Genomic DNA, 20,775 nt, shown 5'->3' on the forward strand with positions numbered 1-20,775 from the left:
TCCTAATTCTTGTGCCTCAGCCTCCTGAGTGGCTTGGATTACAGGCGTGTGCCACTATGCCCGGCTAATTTTTGTATTTTTAGTAGGGACGGGGTTTCGCCATGTTGGCCAGGCTGGTCTGGAAAGGATCCTTCTAATAGGTTAAAAAATATTTTTCAGTTTTGCTTTCTACTGTGGATCTGTAGGAAGAGTCGGTGAGATCATTACAACTACTTATGATCTATTTGCTTGTGATTGCAGATCCTGAAGGAGTTTGCTGGTGGGGAGGGAAAACTGTGTCTGGAGGAAGAGGGGAGGGCTAGAGAAGTGAGATGGGCCCTGAGCACACAGGACACTGGAGGCCAGTGAAAGAACCACGGTGTGCTTGTGGGGTTTTAACAGGTGCAAGCTGGGAATTTCAGAAGTCTCGCCCAGCTGCTGAGTGGAGCCTGGGGTGGGGCAGAGGGTGGGGAGACCCCTGTAGGAGCCAGTGAGGAGAGAGAACTACTTTTGACAAGACACCTGGGAAAGGCATCTGGAAGCAAGGGCCATGACAATAGGATTTAAAACCCTTGGCCCCAGGGAAAGGAGGTATTCTGAGAACTATGACTGCTTATATTATCTTTAATCCCAAAAGGAGGGAACAGATCTTTCCTGTATAAGTTACACTAGTTAATTTAAATTGTGGAGGAAAAAACTTGGGGCAAGAGACAGAATATGATATTGAGGAAGCATTTTGGAATCAGACATGAGGACCCCCAGCTGTGGCTGTGTGCACCTTTAGGGCCTTGACCATAGAGGCAGGATAAAGGAGTCCATCCTGTCAACAGGGCAGAGCCAGAGTCTACTGGGAGAATCATGAGGTAGACAGCTCTGATCCCAAAAAATTGTGGTCCAGTGGGAAAGGCCTGGGCTGCTCTGACCAGCTCAGCACACAGGAGAAATAGCTCTGGTCCTGGGCAATTTATGCCCTGGGTCAAAGGTTGAGAGTTCATTTTATCAGCAATAAAGGCATCCCACCTGCTACCAGGAGCAACCAAAAATGCCCAGAAGTTCTGGAACAGGGGTGCTGTTGAACCGGGTTTCCTGGCAGCCAGAGAGAGAAAAACAGCAAAATGCTGTTATGGTACAGTAGTGAAGTCATCAAGTGCACACTGAGACTTCCTGTGGGCCAGGCCTTGTGAATGGTGCTGGAGCCAGAGACTGGGATAAGGTCTGCCATCTCTGATGCTGACGCCCGGCCCGGTTCTCCCCTATTCCTCTCTAGTTTTTTCTCTCTGTCGTGCATCCACCTCCTTTTGCTGCCCCTTAAGTGTTGTTCCCTTAAGCATCATCTTTTACCATCTTCTCATTTTACATCTCCCTCTGGACTACTTCATCCAGTCCTGTGGCTTCAGTATCACTTACATACTCATCGCTCTTAAATCTAGGGATTCAGCTAGATTATTCCTCTGAGTTCCGGTCTCTTATGCCTTATGTTAACTGGGTAGCTCCACCTGGATGGGCTACGGGAACTGCAAACCTAACTCTCCTGCATTTTCTGTCTTGAGAACACTATACCATTTTCTTTCTTTCTTTTTTTTTTTTTTTTTTTTTGAGATGGAATCCTGCTCTGTTGCCCAGGCCGGAGTGCAGTGGCATGATCTCACCTCACTGCAACCTCCGCCCTGCCTCCCAGGTTCAAGCAATTCTCCTGCCTCAGCCTCCCAAGTAGCTGGGACTACAGGCGTGTGTCACCACACTTGGCTAATATTTTGTATTTTTAGTAGAAATGGGGTTTCACCGTCTTAGCCAGGATGGTCTTGATCTCCTGACCTCATGATCTGCCTGCCTCGGCCTCCCAAAGTGCTGGGATTACAGGAGTGAGCCACTGCACCCGGCCTGAGAGCACCACACAGTTATAAGCCAGATACCTGGGAGCCATCCCAGGCACCTCCCGCTCCACACTTCTTCCTTTGCATCAATCACCAGGACCAGCAGATCTTACTTCCTTAACACCCCTTGTGTCTGCCTCCTCCTCTGCTGCTGCCTGAGTTGAGGCCTCATAATACATTCCAGTAAACTCCTACCCACAGTCGCCGCAGACGACCTCTCATTTGCTCCTTGTCTCTTACGCACTGCTACCAGAGTCAGCTTGCTAAACCCAGAGCTGACCCCACGGCTCTTCTCCCTGGGTTAGCCTGGATGGCTTCCCACACTCAGTAAGACCAATAACACGCACACTCTCTCCTCTGCCTGTCTTTGCAGCTGTATTTTGGTGTAGCCGTCTTCGTACCCTCTAGTCCTGACATGCAGACCTGGTGCAATTTCCCAGATGTCCCAGGCTGATTCATGGCTGCATGTCTTTGTATCTGTTGCCCCTCTGGCTGTTCACCTTCCTTGCTGCCTCCTTCTGTCCTCTCACAGACACCTAATGCCCTTTCCACACCAGCGGGCACCTTATCTTTGCATTCTCGTCTCCTCCTCGGTGGTATTGACACTTGCTCTTCATGTCTTTCTGCCCCCACAGCTCTCAAGCAGAGCATCTGCACGCGTTGTTGCATTTGCTTGGGTAGATCGTGTTCTTTGCCTCCTAATAATGTGGATGGCTCATGTTGATGGAGGACTTGCTTTGAACAAGTCACCAAGGAACAGGCCCTGCATTTTATGTTAAATCTTCCCAATAGTGCTACTATTTCTGTCCCTTTCCAGGGAGGAAGGGGAGGAGACTGTCTCTTAGGAGCCCTGTCCAGTGCTTTCTGGGGAGGGTGGGGCCACTGTGGAAGGTAAACCTACGGTAGGGGTAAGCTGGGTGGCTACTGAAGTCCTGCCTTCCCCCTTCTTCCTCTCACCCTGATAACCTTATTCTCTGGGCCCTGTCTGCTGGTGGAGAGGCTTCTAACTTTGTTTTTTTGCCATGCCTTCGATTTATAAATACAAGAAGAGATCTGGGGAAAGATCAGGAGAAACTGTCTGCTTACAAATCCTGAGAAGGAAGTCATTGCTCCTCTAAGTCCCATGTCAACCCTTTGCTCTCTCCCCAGCTTGTGGGGTGAAAGAAAAGCCCTTTAGTCTTTGAGGTCCTCAAACCCCAGTTTATGCAGTGTGGCCCCAGTCAGAGGAAGGCAGACTTAGGGCAAATTCTGCTTGTCTTCCACCAGAGAGGGGACTCATCAAGGGTGACTCATGCCATTCAATAGATTTTTTTTTTTTTTTTTGGAAATTTGAGACACAGTCTTGCTTTCTCGCCAGGCTGGAGTGCAGTGGCACGATCTTGGCTCACTGGAACCTCCGCCTCTCGGGTTCAAGCGATTCTCCTGCCTCAACCTCCCGAGTAGCTGGGACTACAGGTGCTCGCCACCACCCCTGGCTAATTTTTTGTATTTTAGTAGAGACGAGGTTTTACCATGTTGGCCAAGATGGTCTCGATCTCCTGACCTCGTGATCCACCCTCCTTGGCCTCCCAAAGTGCTGGGATTACAGGCAAGATCCACTGCACCCAGCCCTCAATAGAATTTTTTAAATCTAACAAATATTTTGTTCCCCTGAGTAAAAGAGAGGCTGGTAGCTCTTTATGAAGAGAATGAGAAAGCCCAGAACTGAGTGTTTCGAGCTCCGTGAAGTAAGATACTGCCCTGTTTCCTGTTTGTCCACTCTAGCACTTATACAAACCATGAAACTCTCCTTCCTTGGACTGTTTGCTTTCTGAGAACTTTAACACCTTGACTCCGGATTTTTGTCTGTGGTAAAAAACACAATAGTGCCAGGGTCGTGTCCATATGCTGGATTAACTTTGCAGTCAAAGTTTCTGTTGGGCAGGTGTGTGAACTTGATATCATAAACGCTGGCCCAAGGCAAATGTATGAATGTATGAATGAACAAATTCAGGAATGGGACAAACTGTAAGCAGGGGCCTCCTAGTTGTAGGTTCTCACTGAACTTCACATTGAGACACAAAGGAAGGGCATCTTATAATGTTGGGGGATGAGCAGCCAGCTTGGAGGTGGTGACACATGAGGTGAGTTTTGAAGTATGAGAAGGAATTGATCCAGAAAACAGACAGGAGGTGAAAAGAATCTGGGAATGAAGACCTGTTTCTCTGGGGCAAGTGTGAGCGGGTCTGGGTGCTGCCGGGTTTGATTGGGGCGAAGGTTGCTTGTGGGGGCGTGGCAGTGGGTGAGGCCGAGGCGATAGGCAGGCGCCAGGTCCTGGAAGGGAGAGTCGGGGAGCAAGCCACAGAGCAAGCACTTTACCCTGAATCTTGGTGGTGCCTTCAGAGGATCGCTAGCAGGGGCCCATGTGATCACATTTGCACCTGAGAGAGTGCCACACCATGTACGTGGCTGGGATGTGGAGGACGGATTTAAGGGGTACAGGACTGAAGGCTGTCGCAATGATTCAGGTGAGAGAAGATTGGGGTCTGGACCAAGGGGACAGGAGAGGACAGATGGGAGACAAGGTGGCAGCCAGTTCCAGCTCCCTCTTTCCCCCCAGTCTGCCTTATTTCCTCTTCTCATGGCTCCATAGGGTCTCAGTCATTTCATCATAGTTTGATCTCTTCCATCTGGAAGTGCAGCCTGAAGTTTTGAAGAGAGCAGGGAGCAATGCTTCACTCAAAGGGAGAGCCTCTCCTTGGGTGGCGTTTTGGGAGCATGGCTTGCTCACTTAGTGCACACAGTCTAAGTGTTACTGCCCTTCTGACTGGGATCAGCTTGATCGCCTTTAAGATCGGGCTGTCCCATGGAAACAGGAAAAATAGGGTTTGGTTGTCTGGGTATCTGGAATCACAGGTAGCACAGGCTGTCTCTGCTCTAAGAGCTGCTGGGACAACTGCAGCCCGGTGTGGGTGGAGCACCGAGGTGGAATCCTGCCCTCTTCCTAACCCCCTCCCTCCCCAGCAGCCTGAAGTCTCCCTATACCTAGGGAAGCCTTCTGGGGACTCCATGCTGAGCTGTAACCTGGGACTCTTTGGAAGCTCTGAGCCATCAGCGCAAGTGGCCCCAGGAGGATTCCAGATCTGGAGTAGGGGTGGGAGGTCAGCTGCAGGGCTGAGAGAGGTGAGAGGAGGGTGTTCTTTCCCTCCCGCCAGGGAGTCTGGGTCACAGTTGCACCTTGTCTGGGTCAGTAGGCAGCAGCGTGACTGTGGCATCCCTGAGGCAGCTGCCTTTCAGGTTTCCAAGAGACTCTGAATCTTTGGAATGCCGTTTCTTTCAGGCGATGTGGAGGAGGGGAGGCACCGGGGTTAGGTGTCTGAAGATGGACTCAAGGATGCTGCTGCTTGTTAGCTTGTCATGGGTTGCTCAGTGTCACCTCCCTGGCCCGTAGTTTCCTCATCTGTCACTGGGGGCAGATCATGATCACCGCCTTACACAGAAGGTTTGGTGAAGATAAAAACAGGTTCACTGTCTTGGTGCACTGGCTTACACTTGTAATCCCTGCACTTTGGGAGGTCGACACCAGCGGGTCACTTGAGGACAGGAGTTTGAGACCAGCCAGGATAATGTATGAGATAATAATGAGACCCTGTCTCTACAAAATATTACAAAATTAGGTGGGCATGGGGGCATATACCTGTGGTCCTAGCTGCTGGGGCAGCTTAGGCAGGAGGATTGGTCAAGCCCAGGAGTTCGAGGTTACAGTGAGCTATAATTGTGCCACTAAACTTTAGCCTGGGTGACAGAGCAAGACCCTGTCTCAAACAAAACAAAGCAAAACAAAAACAGCTTTATGCCTGTGTAAAATCTTTGTTAATTCTTCCATTAACTCTGAACGGCAGGATGTGTCTTCTTAATTTACTTAGCTCCAGTGCCAAACACGGTGCCAGGCAAACGCAGTTGTTTGTTGGTTGAAAGAATGAATGGATGGAGAAGTAAAATCTGTGGGGCCTGAGAAAGCGTGAATAATGTAAAATTATTAACAGCTTGTTCAACCATGAAAAAGCAGATTTCCCCATGTGCCCCTCCATATCACCCACGTTTAGATGAAATTGAAATATGTGCCAATATTCTTCTTTTTTTTCCTTTCTTTTTTGAGACAGAGTTTCACTCTTGTCGCCCAGGCTGGAGTGCAATGGCACGCTCGTGGCTCACTGAAACCTTCGCCTCCCGGGTTCAAATGATTCTCCTGCCTCAGCCTCCCGAGTATCTGGGACTACAGGCGCATGGCACCATGCCCGGCTAATTTTTGTATTTTTAGTAGACCTGGGGTTTTACCATGTTGGCCAGGCTGGTCTCGAACTCTCAGCCTCCCAAAGTGCTGGGATTACAGGCGTGAGCCACTGCGCCCTGCCATGCAGATATTCTTGAGGAAACATTTTAACTGGAAACTAGCAGAAAGTATATTATCTTTCAACATTTCCTTTCTCATCGGTTCTTGGCAGCACTTTTGCTGCCCAGTACTCTTCTGTTGGAGCCATGAAGTGTGATAGGCCATTACTTTATAGATTCATTCATTATTGATACGTTATGTAGGAAAGAACTCCACTGCCGTTCGGAAACTGAAGTAGCCAGTTTCATAGACTGGAAAATATTTTTATGCCTATTTGAAACTGTGTTTTGGGATAAAAGGGCTCTTTCCCCCTGGAATTGCTGTTTCCTCTTTTCTTGTTCCTGTACTCTGCAGAACTGACTTTGAAGTCAGATGATTCTCTTTTTAATCTAGCTTCTCACTTTCAGTCCACTTGACCTTGACTTAGCCATTGAACCTATCTGGGTCTCAGTTTCTTTGTCTGCAAAGTGGGGCTGTGTGATGGGCATGAGCATGTCAGCAGAGTGCTTGTCAGAGTGACAGGCATGAGTAAGAACCCAGTAGGCAGTTCAGGCTCCTGTCACCTTCACCACCATCAGCACCACCATCCTCATCACCATCTGGTCAAGTCTGCTTTTTTGTTGGCTCCAGGCACAGAGACCTTCAGTGATTCATCCCAGGTCACATACAAACACAATAACTGTATTAGGGTGAGAGCCACTGTGGCTTCTAAGGAGAAGAAATGGATTAATGAAACACCCTTTAAAAATTTATCCAACTTGGCTAGGTGTGGTGGCTCACACCTGTAATCCCAGCACTTTAGGAGGCCAAGGTGGGCAGATCACTTGGGGTCAGGAGCTGAAGACCAGCCTGGCCAGCATGGTGCAACCCCGTCTCTACTAAAAATGCAAACATTAGCCAGGCATGATGGTGCATGCCTGTAGTCCCAGCTACTTGGGAGGCTGAGTCAGGAGAATCACTTGAACCTGGGAGGTGGAGGTTGCAGTGAGCTGAGATTGCACCACTGCACTCCAGCCTGAGCAACAAAGCAAGACTCTGTCTCAAAAAAAATATATATATATATATATCCAACTTAAGCACAATCCAGATCCTTTTCCAGCCATTGAAATGTGCAGTCTTCTTTGCCAAAGCAACCAACTCCATTTTTAGTCACATGTACAAAAGGTTTTGTAACATTCTGCGATCTCTGCTGGTACTCCTGACATCTACACATGTACTCCAGCCCGTAAACCAGGACGGCTCATTTGCTGTTCCTGAGAACCCTGTGGACGGTTAGAAAAAGAGGTGGCTGTTATTATTCACATTTCACAGTAAGCAAACAGAGAAACTAAGTCACAGTTTCAAGGTCATGCAGTCACTCATGGGTTTGGGATGAAACTCTGATTTTTGCTCTGATGCTTTGGAAGCTCAGAAATGGGTGGATTCTGTTTAAACTCTGCCCTAAGGGACAGTCTCTTAGCAAACGGGCACCGACCAGGATCTGGCCTGAAGAGACCTTTCTCAAGCCCAATTCTGCCCAGCCTCGGGGATGCTAGAAGCTTGGGAAGCATCCATGATACTGGTCAGTGGAGGAGACCCAGCCCCCACTCCCCTCCATGCTCATGCCATTGCATGTCAGCTGATGAGGCTTTAAGCTAATGTTGCTTACCTGGTGCTGGGGAGCACGTTCCTTCAGTTGACTGGCAAGCCCCCGAGGCTGGGAGGGACTGTGCCTCATCCCCACCATAGTGCAGCCCTTTGTGCCCATTCAGCATTAAATAAATGGCTTGTTTTTGAGAGTGCTGGTGATTCTGATGGGGCTTTTGTGTGAAGGAATTACCACCATCACCAACACCACCACCAACAGAAAACGACATGTGCTATATGCCAGGCACTATGCCAAGAAATTGAGATCCAGTGATTAAAAGATGAACTTTCTGACTCCAGGAAGTTGGTAGGCTAGTGAGGAAGATCGGCATGCTGAGCCTGCCTAGAAGAGCCCAGGGCGACTTCATAGAGCAGGCGGCTTTTGGCTGAGACTGAAGAGGATGAGAGTTCTCCAGGCACATGAGGGTGGGGAAGGGGTTACTGGCCAAAGGACAACACCTGCAAAGGTGTGGAGGTGTGAACAGAGCACTGCTGTGTTTGAGGACCTGCTTTCAGTATTGCTGGAGTGCCAAACTATTTGCCATTTGACGCTCCTCATCCATGTTGTCTGTGTGGTTTGGATGTGGCAGCATTCCTTCCACCCTTAATTCACTTATTCTACCATCATTGATTGGCCACCCACCATACGCCATGCACTGTGCAGAACACTAGTGGTGCAGAGGTGAGGTGTAGACAGGGTGCCTGCCCTCATGGAACTTTCATTCTAATGGGAGGGGGGACAAGGGTGCAGCCTCTATCAGCAGCGTGCATAATGAATGCTGAGCAAGGAAGATGTATTAGTCTGTTCTCCTGCTGCTAATAAAGACATACCCAAGACTGAGTAATTTATAAAGGAAAGAGGTTTAATGGCCTTATAGTTCCATGTGGCTGCGGAGGTCTCACAATCATGGAGGGTGAATGAGGAGCAAAATCGCTTCTTACATGGCAGCAGGGGAACTCACCTTTATAAAGCCATCAGATCTTGCGAGACTTATTCACTGTTACAGAACAGCATGGGAAAACCCGCCCCCACTCTTCAGTTACCTCCCACTGGGCCCCTCCCCCGACACTTGGGGATTATGGGAATACAATTTAAGATGAGATTTGGGTGGGGACATAGCCAAACCATATCAGGAGACCTGAACTAATGGAGGGCAAATTAGTTTCCTGGGGCTTCTGTAGCAAATTGCCACACATGTAGTGACTTAAAGCAATACTAATTTATTATTATATGGTTCTGGAAGTCAGAAATTCAAAATCAGCCTCCCTTGGCTAAAATCAAAGCGTAAGCAGTACATTTTCTCTCGGGAGGCTTTAGGGGAGGATCCTTCCCTTGACTTTTCCAGCTTCTAGAGGGACCACATTCCTTGGCTCATGGGTGTATCACTCGAACCTGTGCTCCGTCCTCACATCCCTTCTCTCTCTGGCTGCCCTGCTTCTTTTTATAAGAACTCTTGTCATTATATTGAGGCCAACCACATAATCCGAGATCATCTCCCGTCTCAACATTCTTTATTATTATTATTATTATTATTATTATTTTGAGACTGAGCCGTGCTCTCTTGCCCAGGCTGGAGTGCAGTGGCACGATCTTGGCTCACTGCAACCTCCGCTGCAACCGCCAGGTTCAGGCAATTCTCCTGCCTCAGCCTTCCGAGTAGCTGGGACTATAGGTGTGTGCCACCATGCCAAGCTAATTTTTATATTTTTAGTAGAGAGGGGGTTTCACCTTCTTGGCCAGGATGGTCTTGATCTCTTGACCTCGTGATCTGCCCGCCTCAGCCTCCCAAAGTGCTGGGATTACAGGCATGAGCCACCACACCCGGCCCCATCTCAACATTCTTAATCACAGCTGCAAGGTCCCTTCTGTCATGTAAGATGACATTCATATGTCTTAGGGATTGGGACGTGGACTCCCAGCATCAACAGTAGCAAGGGGGAAAGTGAATGCAGCGTCTTTAGGGAAAGGTTAGCAAGAACATCATACCCAGTTTGCTGATTCTAACACATAGATCTTTCAATCCAATTTCCAGTCAATTTTGCGTTCATGTAAATCTGAGGGAAATTTAACATGGACTGATTTTACTGGATTGGATAATATGCCACAGAAGACTGATGTTCAGCTCGGTTTCCAAAGAGAGAAACTGATTTCTAGGGTCTAGGAGGAGAGGCAGATTTTTGCAAACTTAGATTTTTCTAAGCCACCACCCCGACAGCCAGGCGTTTTGAACGGGGAGTGACATAGCCTGCTCTTTGACTTTTCCAACAGTGATGGAGCAGTTTAACCCCCTGCTGGAGTGAGACTCTTTACCCCACTTAGGTAATTAGGTTTGTCATCTCCTAATACCTTATTTACATAACAGCCAGCTTTCACCATGACAGAGACATAATAAGAATTCAGATAATAAAGGGAGAACAAAACTGAAATACAGTGGCTGTTTCTTGCTGCACAAGACATTTCTGTGATGCATGGTAGCATTGCATGTGCGTCACCACCCCAAACTTCCTGCCATCGCAGAAGAGCCTCCAGCTGGACCTATTTATTTCCAAGGTAATGAAATTGCCCTGTAGAGAACAGGGACCTTAGAGAATTCTATGTGCTTAGAAAACCAGGAGACATTTTCTTTCCAATGACATCTTATTGGAAAACTACAGAAGAAAAGTTCTATTACTAATAGATCAGGAGTGGCTATGCCTAAGTCACATCTTCTATTAAGATATAACAAGCTCATCCTTTTTTCCTTTGTTTTGTGACAAGAAGACTTTTTTTTTTTTTTGAGACAGAGTCTTGCTTTGTCACCCAGGCTGGAATGCAGTGGTGCGATCTTGGCTCACGGCAACCTTGGCCTCGCAGGTTCGAGCAATTCTCCTCCCTCAGCTTCCCGCGCAGCTGGGACTACAGGTGCATGCCACCACACCCAGCTACATTTTATACTTTTCGTAGAGATGGGTTTCACCATCTCCATGTTAGCTAGGCTGGTCTTGAACTCCTGACCTTGTGATCCACTTGCCTTGACCTCCTAAAGTGCTGGGATTACAGGTGTGAGCCACCGTGCCTGGCCACCAAGAAGACTTTTAAAGTCTCTAGGTGCTCCTCTCTTCTCTGCTTTTGGTATCAGCAGCCATTGGTACTCGGATAGAGTAGCTGGGTATCCCTCTCCTATTTACTTCCTCTCCACGTTCAACAGCATGTTTGTTTTTAAATATGGTGATTTGTTGTGTTCCTTACACATTGTTTCAACAAGGAAGCTAAGGGAGGAGGTAAATTATAAATAACAGAGAGACAGCTTTCAGTTTGGACCCTTGTAGAAAAATGTAAGCATTTCAAACTCAATTTATACTTTTTTTGTAAACTGGGACTCCTGATGCTTATTTTTTAAAACTGAAATGGGTACCTAGCAACTGATCAAATTCCCTAACTGCAGGCTTGTTGAACCAGTGTTTAATCCTCACATTTGAAAGCTGGCTCAAAGAAGACATCTGTGCTTTGTTTCTGACACGTTTTGTGTTTATTTATAAACAAACTCTCTTCTTCTTTGTCCCCCACCCTGACTCCTCAGTGGCCGTTCCCGCAGCAGCACCAGTGTGCCAGCCCAAGAGCGCCACTAACGGGCAACCCCCGGCTCCCGCTCCGACTCCGACTCCAACTCCAACTCCGCGCCTGTCCATTTCCTCCCGAGCCACAGTGGTAGCCAGGATGGAAGGCACCTCCCAGGGGGGCCTGCAGACCGTCATGAAGTGGAAGACGGTGGTTGCCATCTTTGTGGTTGTGGTGGTCTACCTCGTCACCGGCGGTCTCGTCTTCCGGGCATTGGAGCAGCCCTTTGAGAGCAGCCAGAAGAATACCATTGCCTTGGAGAAGGCGGAATTCCTGCGGGATCACGTCTGTGTGAGCCCCCAGGAGCTGGAGACGTTGATCCAGGTGAGCAGGGAGTGCGTCCACCAGAGACCAACTGGTGGGGTGGATGGCAGTGTTGGCTTTATCCTTCTGGGTCTCTAGTCTTGTCTTCAGTTGAGAGGGTCCTGGTGGTCAGGGAAGTCCTCTCCAGGGAGGTGATGTGTGAGCTGAGACCTCCAAGGATCGATAGTGAGGCTTGTGACAATGTGGGGGAACGAGGGTCTGTGTTGTGCATCTGCTTTTGGGTGAGTGGCCAGAGGCCGCAGCAGGCCAATGTGCTTTGGATTTTCAAGTTCAAGTCCACCTTTGTGTGCTGATTAACTCCTTGGTTCTGAACTCTCTGTGGAATGCTGGGATAGAACTCAAAGAAGGAAAGAATTTTAAATATGTGGATTTAGAATAAGCAGGGATACATTCACCTGCCCAAGGTCCATAAGGATGAGGTAGAGAAGAGGTCACCAGGTGTGTAGGTGAAGCTGCTGTCAGTGGCCTGAGACAGCTGTTTTAGTGGATTCATGGGGCTGAAATAATATGGATCACAGTAGTAGCAATCATCAGGTTTGCTGTTTTTGAATACTTGCTGTGTATCAGGCACTGTACTAAAGCCTTTTCCTACCCTGGATATTAAGGAAAAATGATCCATGAGAAAACGGAAGCAGACAACTTGAACTGTGGCATTAAGAAGCACAGCAACACGTCTGGGCGATGGGTGAGGGCTTGACGGGGGTGGGCTGTGGCGGCGAGGGGCTGTAGGAAAGCCAGAGAGACATCGACAGGGCTGTGGTGTGAGGGACTACATCAGGAGAGTCGAGAAGGCTGGGAAGCCAGAGAGAATAGTAGTTCTCCGGAGGAAGAAAGGGAAATGGTAGAGAGCCCTGCTGGAGGGCTTCACCTTGCATGTGAAGGAGGAAGGCTGCCTCAGAGGCTCAAGTTCCACTTTCTATCCCAGACACTCTCCTGAGCTGCAAAGAGTGGGTTTTGGTGGAAGGCGGTGACATTTATGGAGGTGAGAAAGAGTCCCATCTTTCTGAGGGTTCTAAAGTTTGGAAGGCGGAGGGATGGAAAATATAAGCTTTCTTCAGTTCTGACTCTGGGATGATGCAGGTGAAATTCTAATGGCTGCAACAACCCAAGATAGTGTAGGATTCCTAAGTCTGGGCTGTTTTATTATTTATTTATTTCCTACCGTACCAACAGAGTGAGGGAATCCTGATGCTACTTACGACCTGGTACCTTCATAGCAAGCATATTCTTGTCAGTTAGTTTTAATAATCTGACTTGGTTCTTTAATAAATAGAAATACAAATTCTTCCCTTCCTGGGAATAAATATGATTTCATAACTATGCCCTAAAATTTTTCTTAAAAACTAAAATGTTAAAAATCCAAGGGCAGCATAACTGTTTCATAGGAAGGCAGTTCTCTGAATGGCTTTGTCTTTTTTTTCTTTTTCTTTTTTGAAACAGGGTCTCATTTTGTCATCTCAGGCTGGAGTGTGGTTGTGTGATCACAGTTCACTGAGGGTTCAACTTCCTGATCTGGGAGGGCTCAATTGATCCTTCCACCTCAGTCTCCAGACTAGCTGGGACTACAGGCATGTGCCACCATGCCTGGCTAATTTTTGTATTTTTTGTAGAGTCAGGGTTTCAACATGTTGCCCAGGCTGATCTTGAATCCCTAGGCTCAAACATTCCACCCGCCTTGGCCTCCAAAAGTGCTGGGATTACAGGTGTGAGTCACCATGCCCATCCCTTTTTCTCTTTCATGGGAAAATGCTACCACATTTGTGGTGATGATATTGTTGTAGTAATTGGTGCCAGATTTAAAGCCTAGCATGCTATAGAGAATGGAAGAAACACTTCTGGAGTAGTTTTAAGTAGGAGTATAATTACATTTATACACATTGTTGTGATATGTGGCAGGATCCTTTTCAATTAGTTGCAACACATGTAATAATAACCTAATCGGTGATCTGAAGGGAATCTAGTATCCTGCTTGAATTTTCCTTCTTTAGGCAGTGAGATCTTGAAGAAAAGGACCACATTGTCTTATCTTTGCCTCCACGTGTGGTTTATGCTTTGCTTTGGCTCTAATTATTGCCCAGTAGATAAATGCTTTTAGAGCAAGATATCAAAGTAAATTATGCAACATTGGTGATGTCACAAGCTAGCTGAGCTTTTCCATGCATTTGTTGATTAATTCAGTGTCTCCGTATTGCCCATTCTTTAACCCCCTTCTTTATGAGAGAGCTCAGAGACCTGAGTGAAGGACAGGGTTGGGGAATGTGGAGGTCCTAATTCTGATGCTGCCATGAAGACCAGTGCCCTGTTTGACCTCGAAGATTTCTCTGTGAAATGAGTTATGTGTGTGCATGTGTGTGTTTGTGTGAATGTGTTTGCGCATACATATGTGTGTGTTCATTTAAGAGAATTTCATAATTTAAAAAGCTGCTCTTTATTAGTTACCTGTTATGAGCTGGGTATCACATACCTATTATCTCATGTAATCTTATCAAAAACACTCTAAGTTCATATTATGATCTTTATTTTACAGGTCAAGAGGTGAGTAACTTTCCAGCCCCCGAAATGGTAGAGCTGGTATTCAAAGCAAGGTTGGACTGACTGTACCCTCTCTCATCCAAATAGTCTATAGGCCCTTTAAGTAGGTCTTGGTTTATAATAAGCTCCAGTCTCTCTTAAACACACGCTTTATGTTGAATGTTGTATTAGTCCATTCTCACATTGCTATAAAGAACTACCTGAGACTGGGCAATTTATAAAGAAAAGAGGTTTAATTGACTCACAGTTCCGCAGGTTGTACAGGAAGCGTGGCTTGGGAGGCTTCTGGAAACCTACAATCACGGCGGAAGACGAAGGGGAAGCAGGCATGTCCTGTATGGCTGGAGCAGGAGGAAGAGAGAGCAGAGGGAGAGGTGCTACACACTTTTAAACAACCAAATCTCTGTTGGGCATGGTGGCTCACGCCTGTAATCCCAGCACTTTGGGAGGCCGAGGTGGATGGATCACCTGAGATCAGGAGTTCAAGACCAGCCTGGCCAACATGGTGAAACCCCATCTATACTAAAATTACAAAAATTAGCTGAGCGTGGTGGTGCATGCCTGTGGTCACAGCTACTAGGGAGGCTGAGGCAGGAGAATCGCTTGAACACAGGAGGTGGAGGTTGCAGTGAACTGGACTGCATACCAGCCTAGGCGACAGAGCATAACTCTGTCTCAAAAAACAAAAAGACAGATCTCATGAGATCTCACTCACTATCACAAGAACAGCAAGGGGGAAATCCGCCTCCATGATCTAATCGCCACCCTCCAAGCCCCTCCTCCAACACTGGGGATTACAATTCAACGTGAGATTTGTGCAGGGACATAAATACAAACCTTATCAAACACTTTCCAGAATTTTAGCAGTCAAAAAGCTTAAGATAGCCAGTGTGGTGGCTCGTTGCTGGTGATCCCAGCTGTTTGGGAGGCCTAGGCAGATGGATTGCTTGAGCCCAGGAGTTTGAGACCAGCTTGGACAACGTGGCAAAACCCTTTTGTACAAAAAGTACAAAAATTAGATGGGTGTGGTGGCACATGCCTGTAGTCGCAGCTACTTGGGAGGCTGAGGTGGAAGGATCACCTGAGCCCGAGAAGTTGAGGCTGCAGTGAGCCATGATTGTGCCACAGTACTCCAGCCAGGGAAACAGAGTGAGACCTCGTCTCAATAAATAGATCATTAGAGTTCCTGGCTGCCTATCAGGAAGCATTTCTGCTTCTTCTCCCTATACACATTAAGCATCAGTCCCGGACCTGGGTTGCTTTCAAATCTCCATGTACTATAACTTCAAGTTTCCTGCTTGTGTTTATCTGCAGTCTTTTTCACAATATAAGTTGAGCAGGTTTAACTGCTGAAACTGTGTCAAATCATTGCACCAAATCATTAAGTTTTGCCCGTCAGTTCGCTGATACCTTCACAAGGATGAAAGTGTCCACTCTTCAGACCAGGGAGCTTTCTCGCACTTTATGCCTCTGAGCAGCACTGTATATAGTGATTGCAAAAAACACAGTACTTAAAAATAGTCTGTCTTCACATCTGGAAGGGTTTTCAGTGTGCTGTGTTCTAAGCTGGAAAGATAGTATTATTGTATCTTACCCAGGTCTGAAAGGAGTGACGGGTGGGTAGAAAGCAGATTGAAAGTATTCATTTCATCGTCTCCTGGCTGGATTGCGTGACCTCCTCATAAAGCCAAGCTGGAAGGTGTGCTTCATATTACCAATAACAAAAATAGAGTACCTGGAACAGCATGACACCCCCCAAATGCATGGATAACCTAGAAGAGCCGTAGCTCTTAGAGCATAGTGGGGAGGGATTCTCGGACAAGTAAAACCACTTTATGGGATACCTTGGGACTCCAAAGGAGAGTGATGGGCCACTGTCCCTAAAGGTGAAGAAAGACGGGTTGCTGTTATGGAGGGGGTATTCTCATCTATTCATTTGTTTAGTCACTCGTTCATCTATCCACCCATCCACTCATTCTCAGAATTGCTGCTGAACTCCTGCTGTATCAGGTAACATGCCAGGTGTTTGGGATAGAAAGAAGAAGACACGGCTGGGCGCGGTGGCTCATGCCTGTAATGCCAGCATTGTCATACATATCAGCCTCAGCATTTGGGAGGCTGAGGTGGGCGGATCGCGAGGTGAGGAGTTTGAGACCAGCCTGGCTAACAGGGTGAAACCTTGTCTTTACTAAAAATACAAAAATTAGCCAGGTATGGTGGCAGGTGCCTGTAATCCGAGCTACTCAGGAGGCTGAGGCAGGAGGATTGCTTGAACCCGGGAGGTGGAGGTTGCAGTGAGCTGATATGGTGCCCTTGCACTCCAGCCCAGGCAACAGAGAGAGACTGTCTCAAAAAACAACAAAACAAAACAAAACAAAAAGAAAAAGAAAGAGAAAAAAAGAAGGAGACACACCTTGAGCACCTTAGTCACCTCTTGTTTCTTTGTCAATAGAATGTGGCCTCAGGGTGTTGAGAGGATTAAGTGCAGGGTTTCAGGAGAAAGGCTTTGAACTGTGCTTGGCACATGGTAAGCGCTCACAAAAGGATTACTGCTGCTTCTATTGCTGGGAGTGTTCTTAGTATTATTCAGGGAGCTCAGAGTTTCAAGCAGTGGTTCTTAATGGGCTGGGGTGGGGCTACCGGGGAGGGGATGTTTGCTGCTAGGGGGCATTTGGCAATGTCTGGAGTCATTTTTGGTTGTTACAGCTGGGGAGGTGCTGTAGACATCTATCGGGTGGAGGCCAAGGATGCTGCCAGACATCCTACAATGCACAGTAGAGACCCCCCTTCTCACAAAGAGTTATCCAATTTAACAGGCTAGTCGGTGGAGAAGCACTGGAGGAAGAGGCATGTAAACCAATCATTATAATCTGTTGGAATAGAGCTATCTGAAAGATGTCAAAAAAATGGAGCCCTATTGAGACAAATGGAGCTCAGAGATTGTTTTGTGGTTACTTATCTCCTTCAGTCCCCACAGCTATTCTGTGAGGATAGTCTTTGATGCCTACATAGAGATGAGGAGGTGAGGCGGCAGGAGGTGATGGCTCAAGGTCACCATTAGAGCATCTTTCTTTTAAGGCTGTTGTGAGGATTAGGTAAGACCAAACACAAGTGCTAGACATAGTGCCTATCTCAAGAAAGCCCTCTGTACACTTTCAGATGAAAATAATATTGTTCACAGAACTAAATTTTTCCTTGGTCCACACCACTCTCCACCTACTGGCCTATTTCTCTGCTCCTTCTTACAGAGAAACTTCTAAAAAGAGTTGTCACTGCCTCTAGTTCCTTATTTCCCATTTTCTTCTCAACCCAATGCACGCTGCCTTCCTGTTCTCACCATGCCACTGAAACCTCCCTCTTGAAGGTCAGCAGTTGACGTGCTTGTTACCAACCCAGCCAGCGTTTCCCTGCCCTCATCTCATGTGATCTCTCAGCTGTACTGAACACAGACAGCCACATCCTCCTTGAAACGGTGGTTTCTTTGAATCCAGGATGCCACCCTCCCTGGGTTTCTTCCTCTCTCTCTGGCTGCTTCTCAGTCTCTGCTGATTTCCCCTTCAGCTCCACTTTGAGATGTCCAAGAGCCTCACAGCTTCATTTGTGGGGCCCTTCTTTCACCTGGCATCTCATTCAATCCTGTGGCTTTAAATGCCATCTGTAGGCCAGGCACAGTGGCTCACGCCTGTAATCCTAGCACTTTGGTAGGCTGAAGCGGGCAGATTGAGGTCAGGAGTTCAAAAAAAAAAAAAAAAAAGAAGTGGCAGTTCCAGGGTTTACTGCCAGGCAGTCTGACCACATATCCCAGGCTCTGAACTACCATGACCGGAACAGAAACACGAAATCGGGGAGGGACTCATTGGGCAGGCCATGGTTGGAGGGTATCCCAATGGCTTGCATGTGGCCCATGGGGAAATGCTAACAAGTTTGTGGTAATAAGAACGTTATACTGATCCGTGCCAGATCTGAGACATTGCCAGTGGTCAGAATGGCTTGAACTGAGGAGTATGAGAGGACATCTAAATGAGGCTGGGAAAGGGGTCGTGGGAGCTGGACTGAGGAGGTGCTTAGAGGGCCTTTATGTTGTGGAATGTCGAGAGTCACTGAAAGCTTTGAGGCAGGCTTGGAAGATGGAGATTGCCCATTGAAAAAACCTTTTAGCAATGAGGAAGTTGGGTTGGAGGAAGGAGAAACTGGAAGAAGGAAGACCAGTTAGAATATTGAAACATCACAGGTGAGAGATGCTGAGAGACAGAGAAAATGCTACATTGAAGAGAGTTGATGCTGGGCATGGTGGCTCACTCCTATAATCCTAGCACTTTGGGAGGCCGAGGTGGGCGGATCACCTGAGGTCAGGAGTATAGGACTCAGCCTGGCCAATATGATAGAACCCCGTCTCTACTAAAAATATAAAAATCAGCTGGGCATGGTGGTGGGTGCCTGTAATCCCAGCTACTCAGGAGGCTGAGACAGGAGAATTGCTTGAACTTGGGAAGCAGATGTTGCAGTGAGCAGAGGTCACACCATTGCACTCCAGCTTGCCAACAAGAGCAAAACTCTGTCTCAAAAAAAAAAAAAAAAAAAAGAGTTGACAAAGAAAACTTGAAAATTACTCACTCCTTGGCACATATACACCATGGAATACTATGCAGTCATAAAAAGGATGAGTTCACATCCTTTGTAGGGACATAGATGAAGCTGGAAACCATCGTTCTCAGCAAACTGATGCAAGAACAGAAAACCAAACACCACATATTCTCACTCATAGGCGGGTGTCAAACAATGAGAACACATGGACACAGGAAGGGGAACATCACACACTGGGGTCTGTTGGGGGTTGGGGGGCTAGGGGAGGGATAGCAGGGGGCGGGGATATTGGGGAGGGATAACATTGGGAGAAGTACTTAATGTAGGGGATGGGGAGACGGAGGCAGCAAACCACCATGGCACGTGTATACCTATGTAACAGTCCTGCAAGATCTGCACATGTACCCCAGAACTTAAAGTATAATAAAAATAAAAAAGAAAAAAGAAAAATGAAAAGAAAATTACTTGTTCCTCCTTTAGCAAAGATTTCTGGGGTGCCTGCTTTGTGCTCCACATCCCTCCCTGGCCTGTAGCCCCTGAGACTCTGGAATTAATCTTCCTGTGTGAAGTCCTATTCCACTTAATGAGCTGTGTGACGGGCAAATATCATAGTCGCCCCTGGCCTCCACTGCTCTTCCGTGAAATGGAGATTGTGACAATAGTGTCTACCTGTTAGGGTGGTCTTTGGATTAAACAAAAGAAGCTCAATAACTTTGAGTTCTTGTTATTGCTGCTGCCTATTTGTTAGGAAAGGAGGAAAAACAGAAACCAGAAAACTCCTAAATGGTGTGCATGCTGGAGTTCTGCTAAGGGAAAGAGAAGAAGGTGTCTGAAATGCCCTTTGGGCTGCAAACCCTACGTTTTCTAACAGAGAAATGTTACTTCTGCTGTTCAAGTGCACAGTGCCCTTCACAGAAGTCGCTCCCCAAGTGCTGGGCTGGGCTGCTTACACCACGATGCTCTCTCTTTGTGACTTGAGCCCAGGGAAGCAACACAACAAGTTTCTATTCCATTCAGAGGGTTTACTGTGGGCATCTAGAATGCCATCTTTATCCTAAGCCTTACTGGGGACTCGCAGGCTCACATTTATCAAGTAGACACTAGGGCCAGCTCCATTGATCTCTGTCCCCCCAGTTCTCTGATTGGTTTGACATACAGCTTTAGAGAACCTGAGGGACCCGGTCGGCTCAGGCAGCCTCGAAGGAGCAGTGACCATTGATTCCCAGGTGAGACTGGGTGAGCGGGCTTATATCCCCAATGCCTGACTGTGATTAAACCCTAATGAGGTATGTGGATCTTCAAGGGGAAGGGCCAGGCCCCTTTAATTAGGACCCTTCTGAACAAAGGAGACGATGACGTTAATTCCAATTTCACGAGGACCGAGCTTGCCTAGGGCAAGCTGCTTAACCCAAGCTGGGGCCCAGCAGTTCAGCTCATAAGGACACAAAAGATGCGTCCATCTCTGGAATCTAATCCCTGAGATGTGAGGGAGTGTGCAGATGATTGTAACCGGGAAACTTCCTGCAGAGCTGGTGTAATCATAAAATATAGCGATCACTTATTGGTGTTTACTTTCCTCTAGACTCTGTTCTAAGTGCTTTAATCCTCTAGCTCATTTAACTCTTGCAAGGAGCCTACAAAGTAGGTTCTTTCTTTTTTTTTTTTTTTTTTTCCTTTTTTTAAACAGGGTATTGCTCTGTCACCCACGCTGGAGTACAGTGGTGCGGTATGGTTCACTGTAGCCTCAAACTCCCAGGCTCAAGCAGTTCTCCTGCCTCAGCCTTCTCAGAACATTTCTGGGGCCAGGTTGATCTAATCCCCTCATAATGAGCAGGTTATTTCGCTCCCTGGAAGGCTGACTTCTTCCCTGCCTCACTTCAGTCCTT

At 47.4% G+C, this 20,775-nt stretch overlaps 1 protein-coding gene across 1 annotated transcript in view; it reads left to right on the forward strand.

Annotated features, from left to right (window-relative positions):
- Positions 1-20,775, forward strand: part of KCNK10 (potassium two pore domain channel subfamily K member 10) — a 141,015-nt gene that overhangs the window by 45,234 nt on the left and 75,006 nt on the right. Inside the window, exon 2 of the mRNA XM_032287690.1 lies at positions 11,412-11,773. Within this exon, the coding sequence (XP_032143581.1) occupies positions 11,412-11,773 (362 nt within the window). The remainder of the gene's footprint in view (positions 1-11,411; positions 11,774-20,775) is intronic.

The sequence above is a fragment of the Sapajus apella genome, unplaced genomic scaffold, assembly GCF_009761245.1.
Source record: "Sapajus apella isolate SASKATOON/1434 unplaced genomic scaffold, GSC_monkey_1.0 scaffold20, whole genome shotgun sequence".
NCBI classification, from domain to species: Eukaryota; Metazoa; Chordata; class Mammalia; order Primates; family Cebidae; genus Sapajus; species Sapajus apella.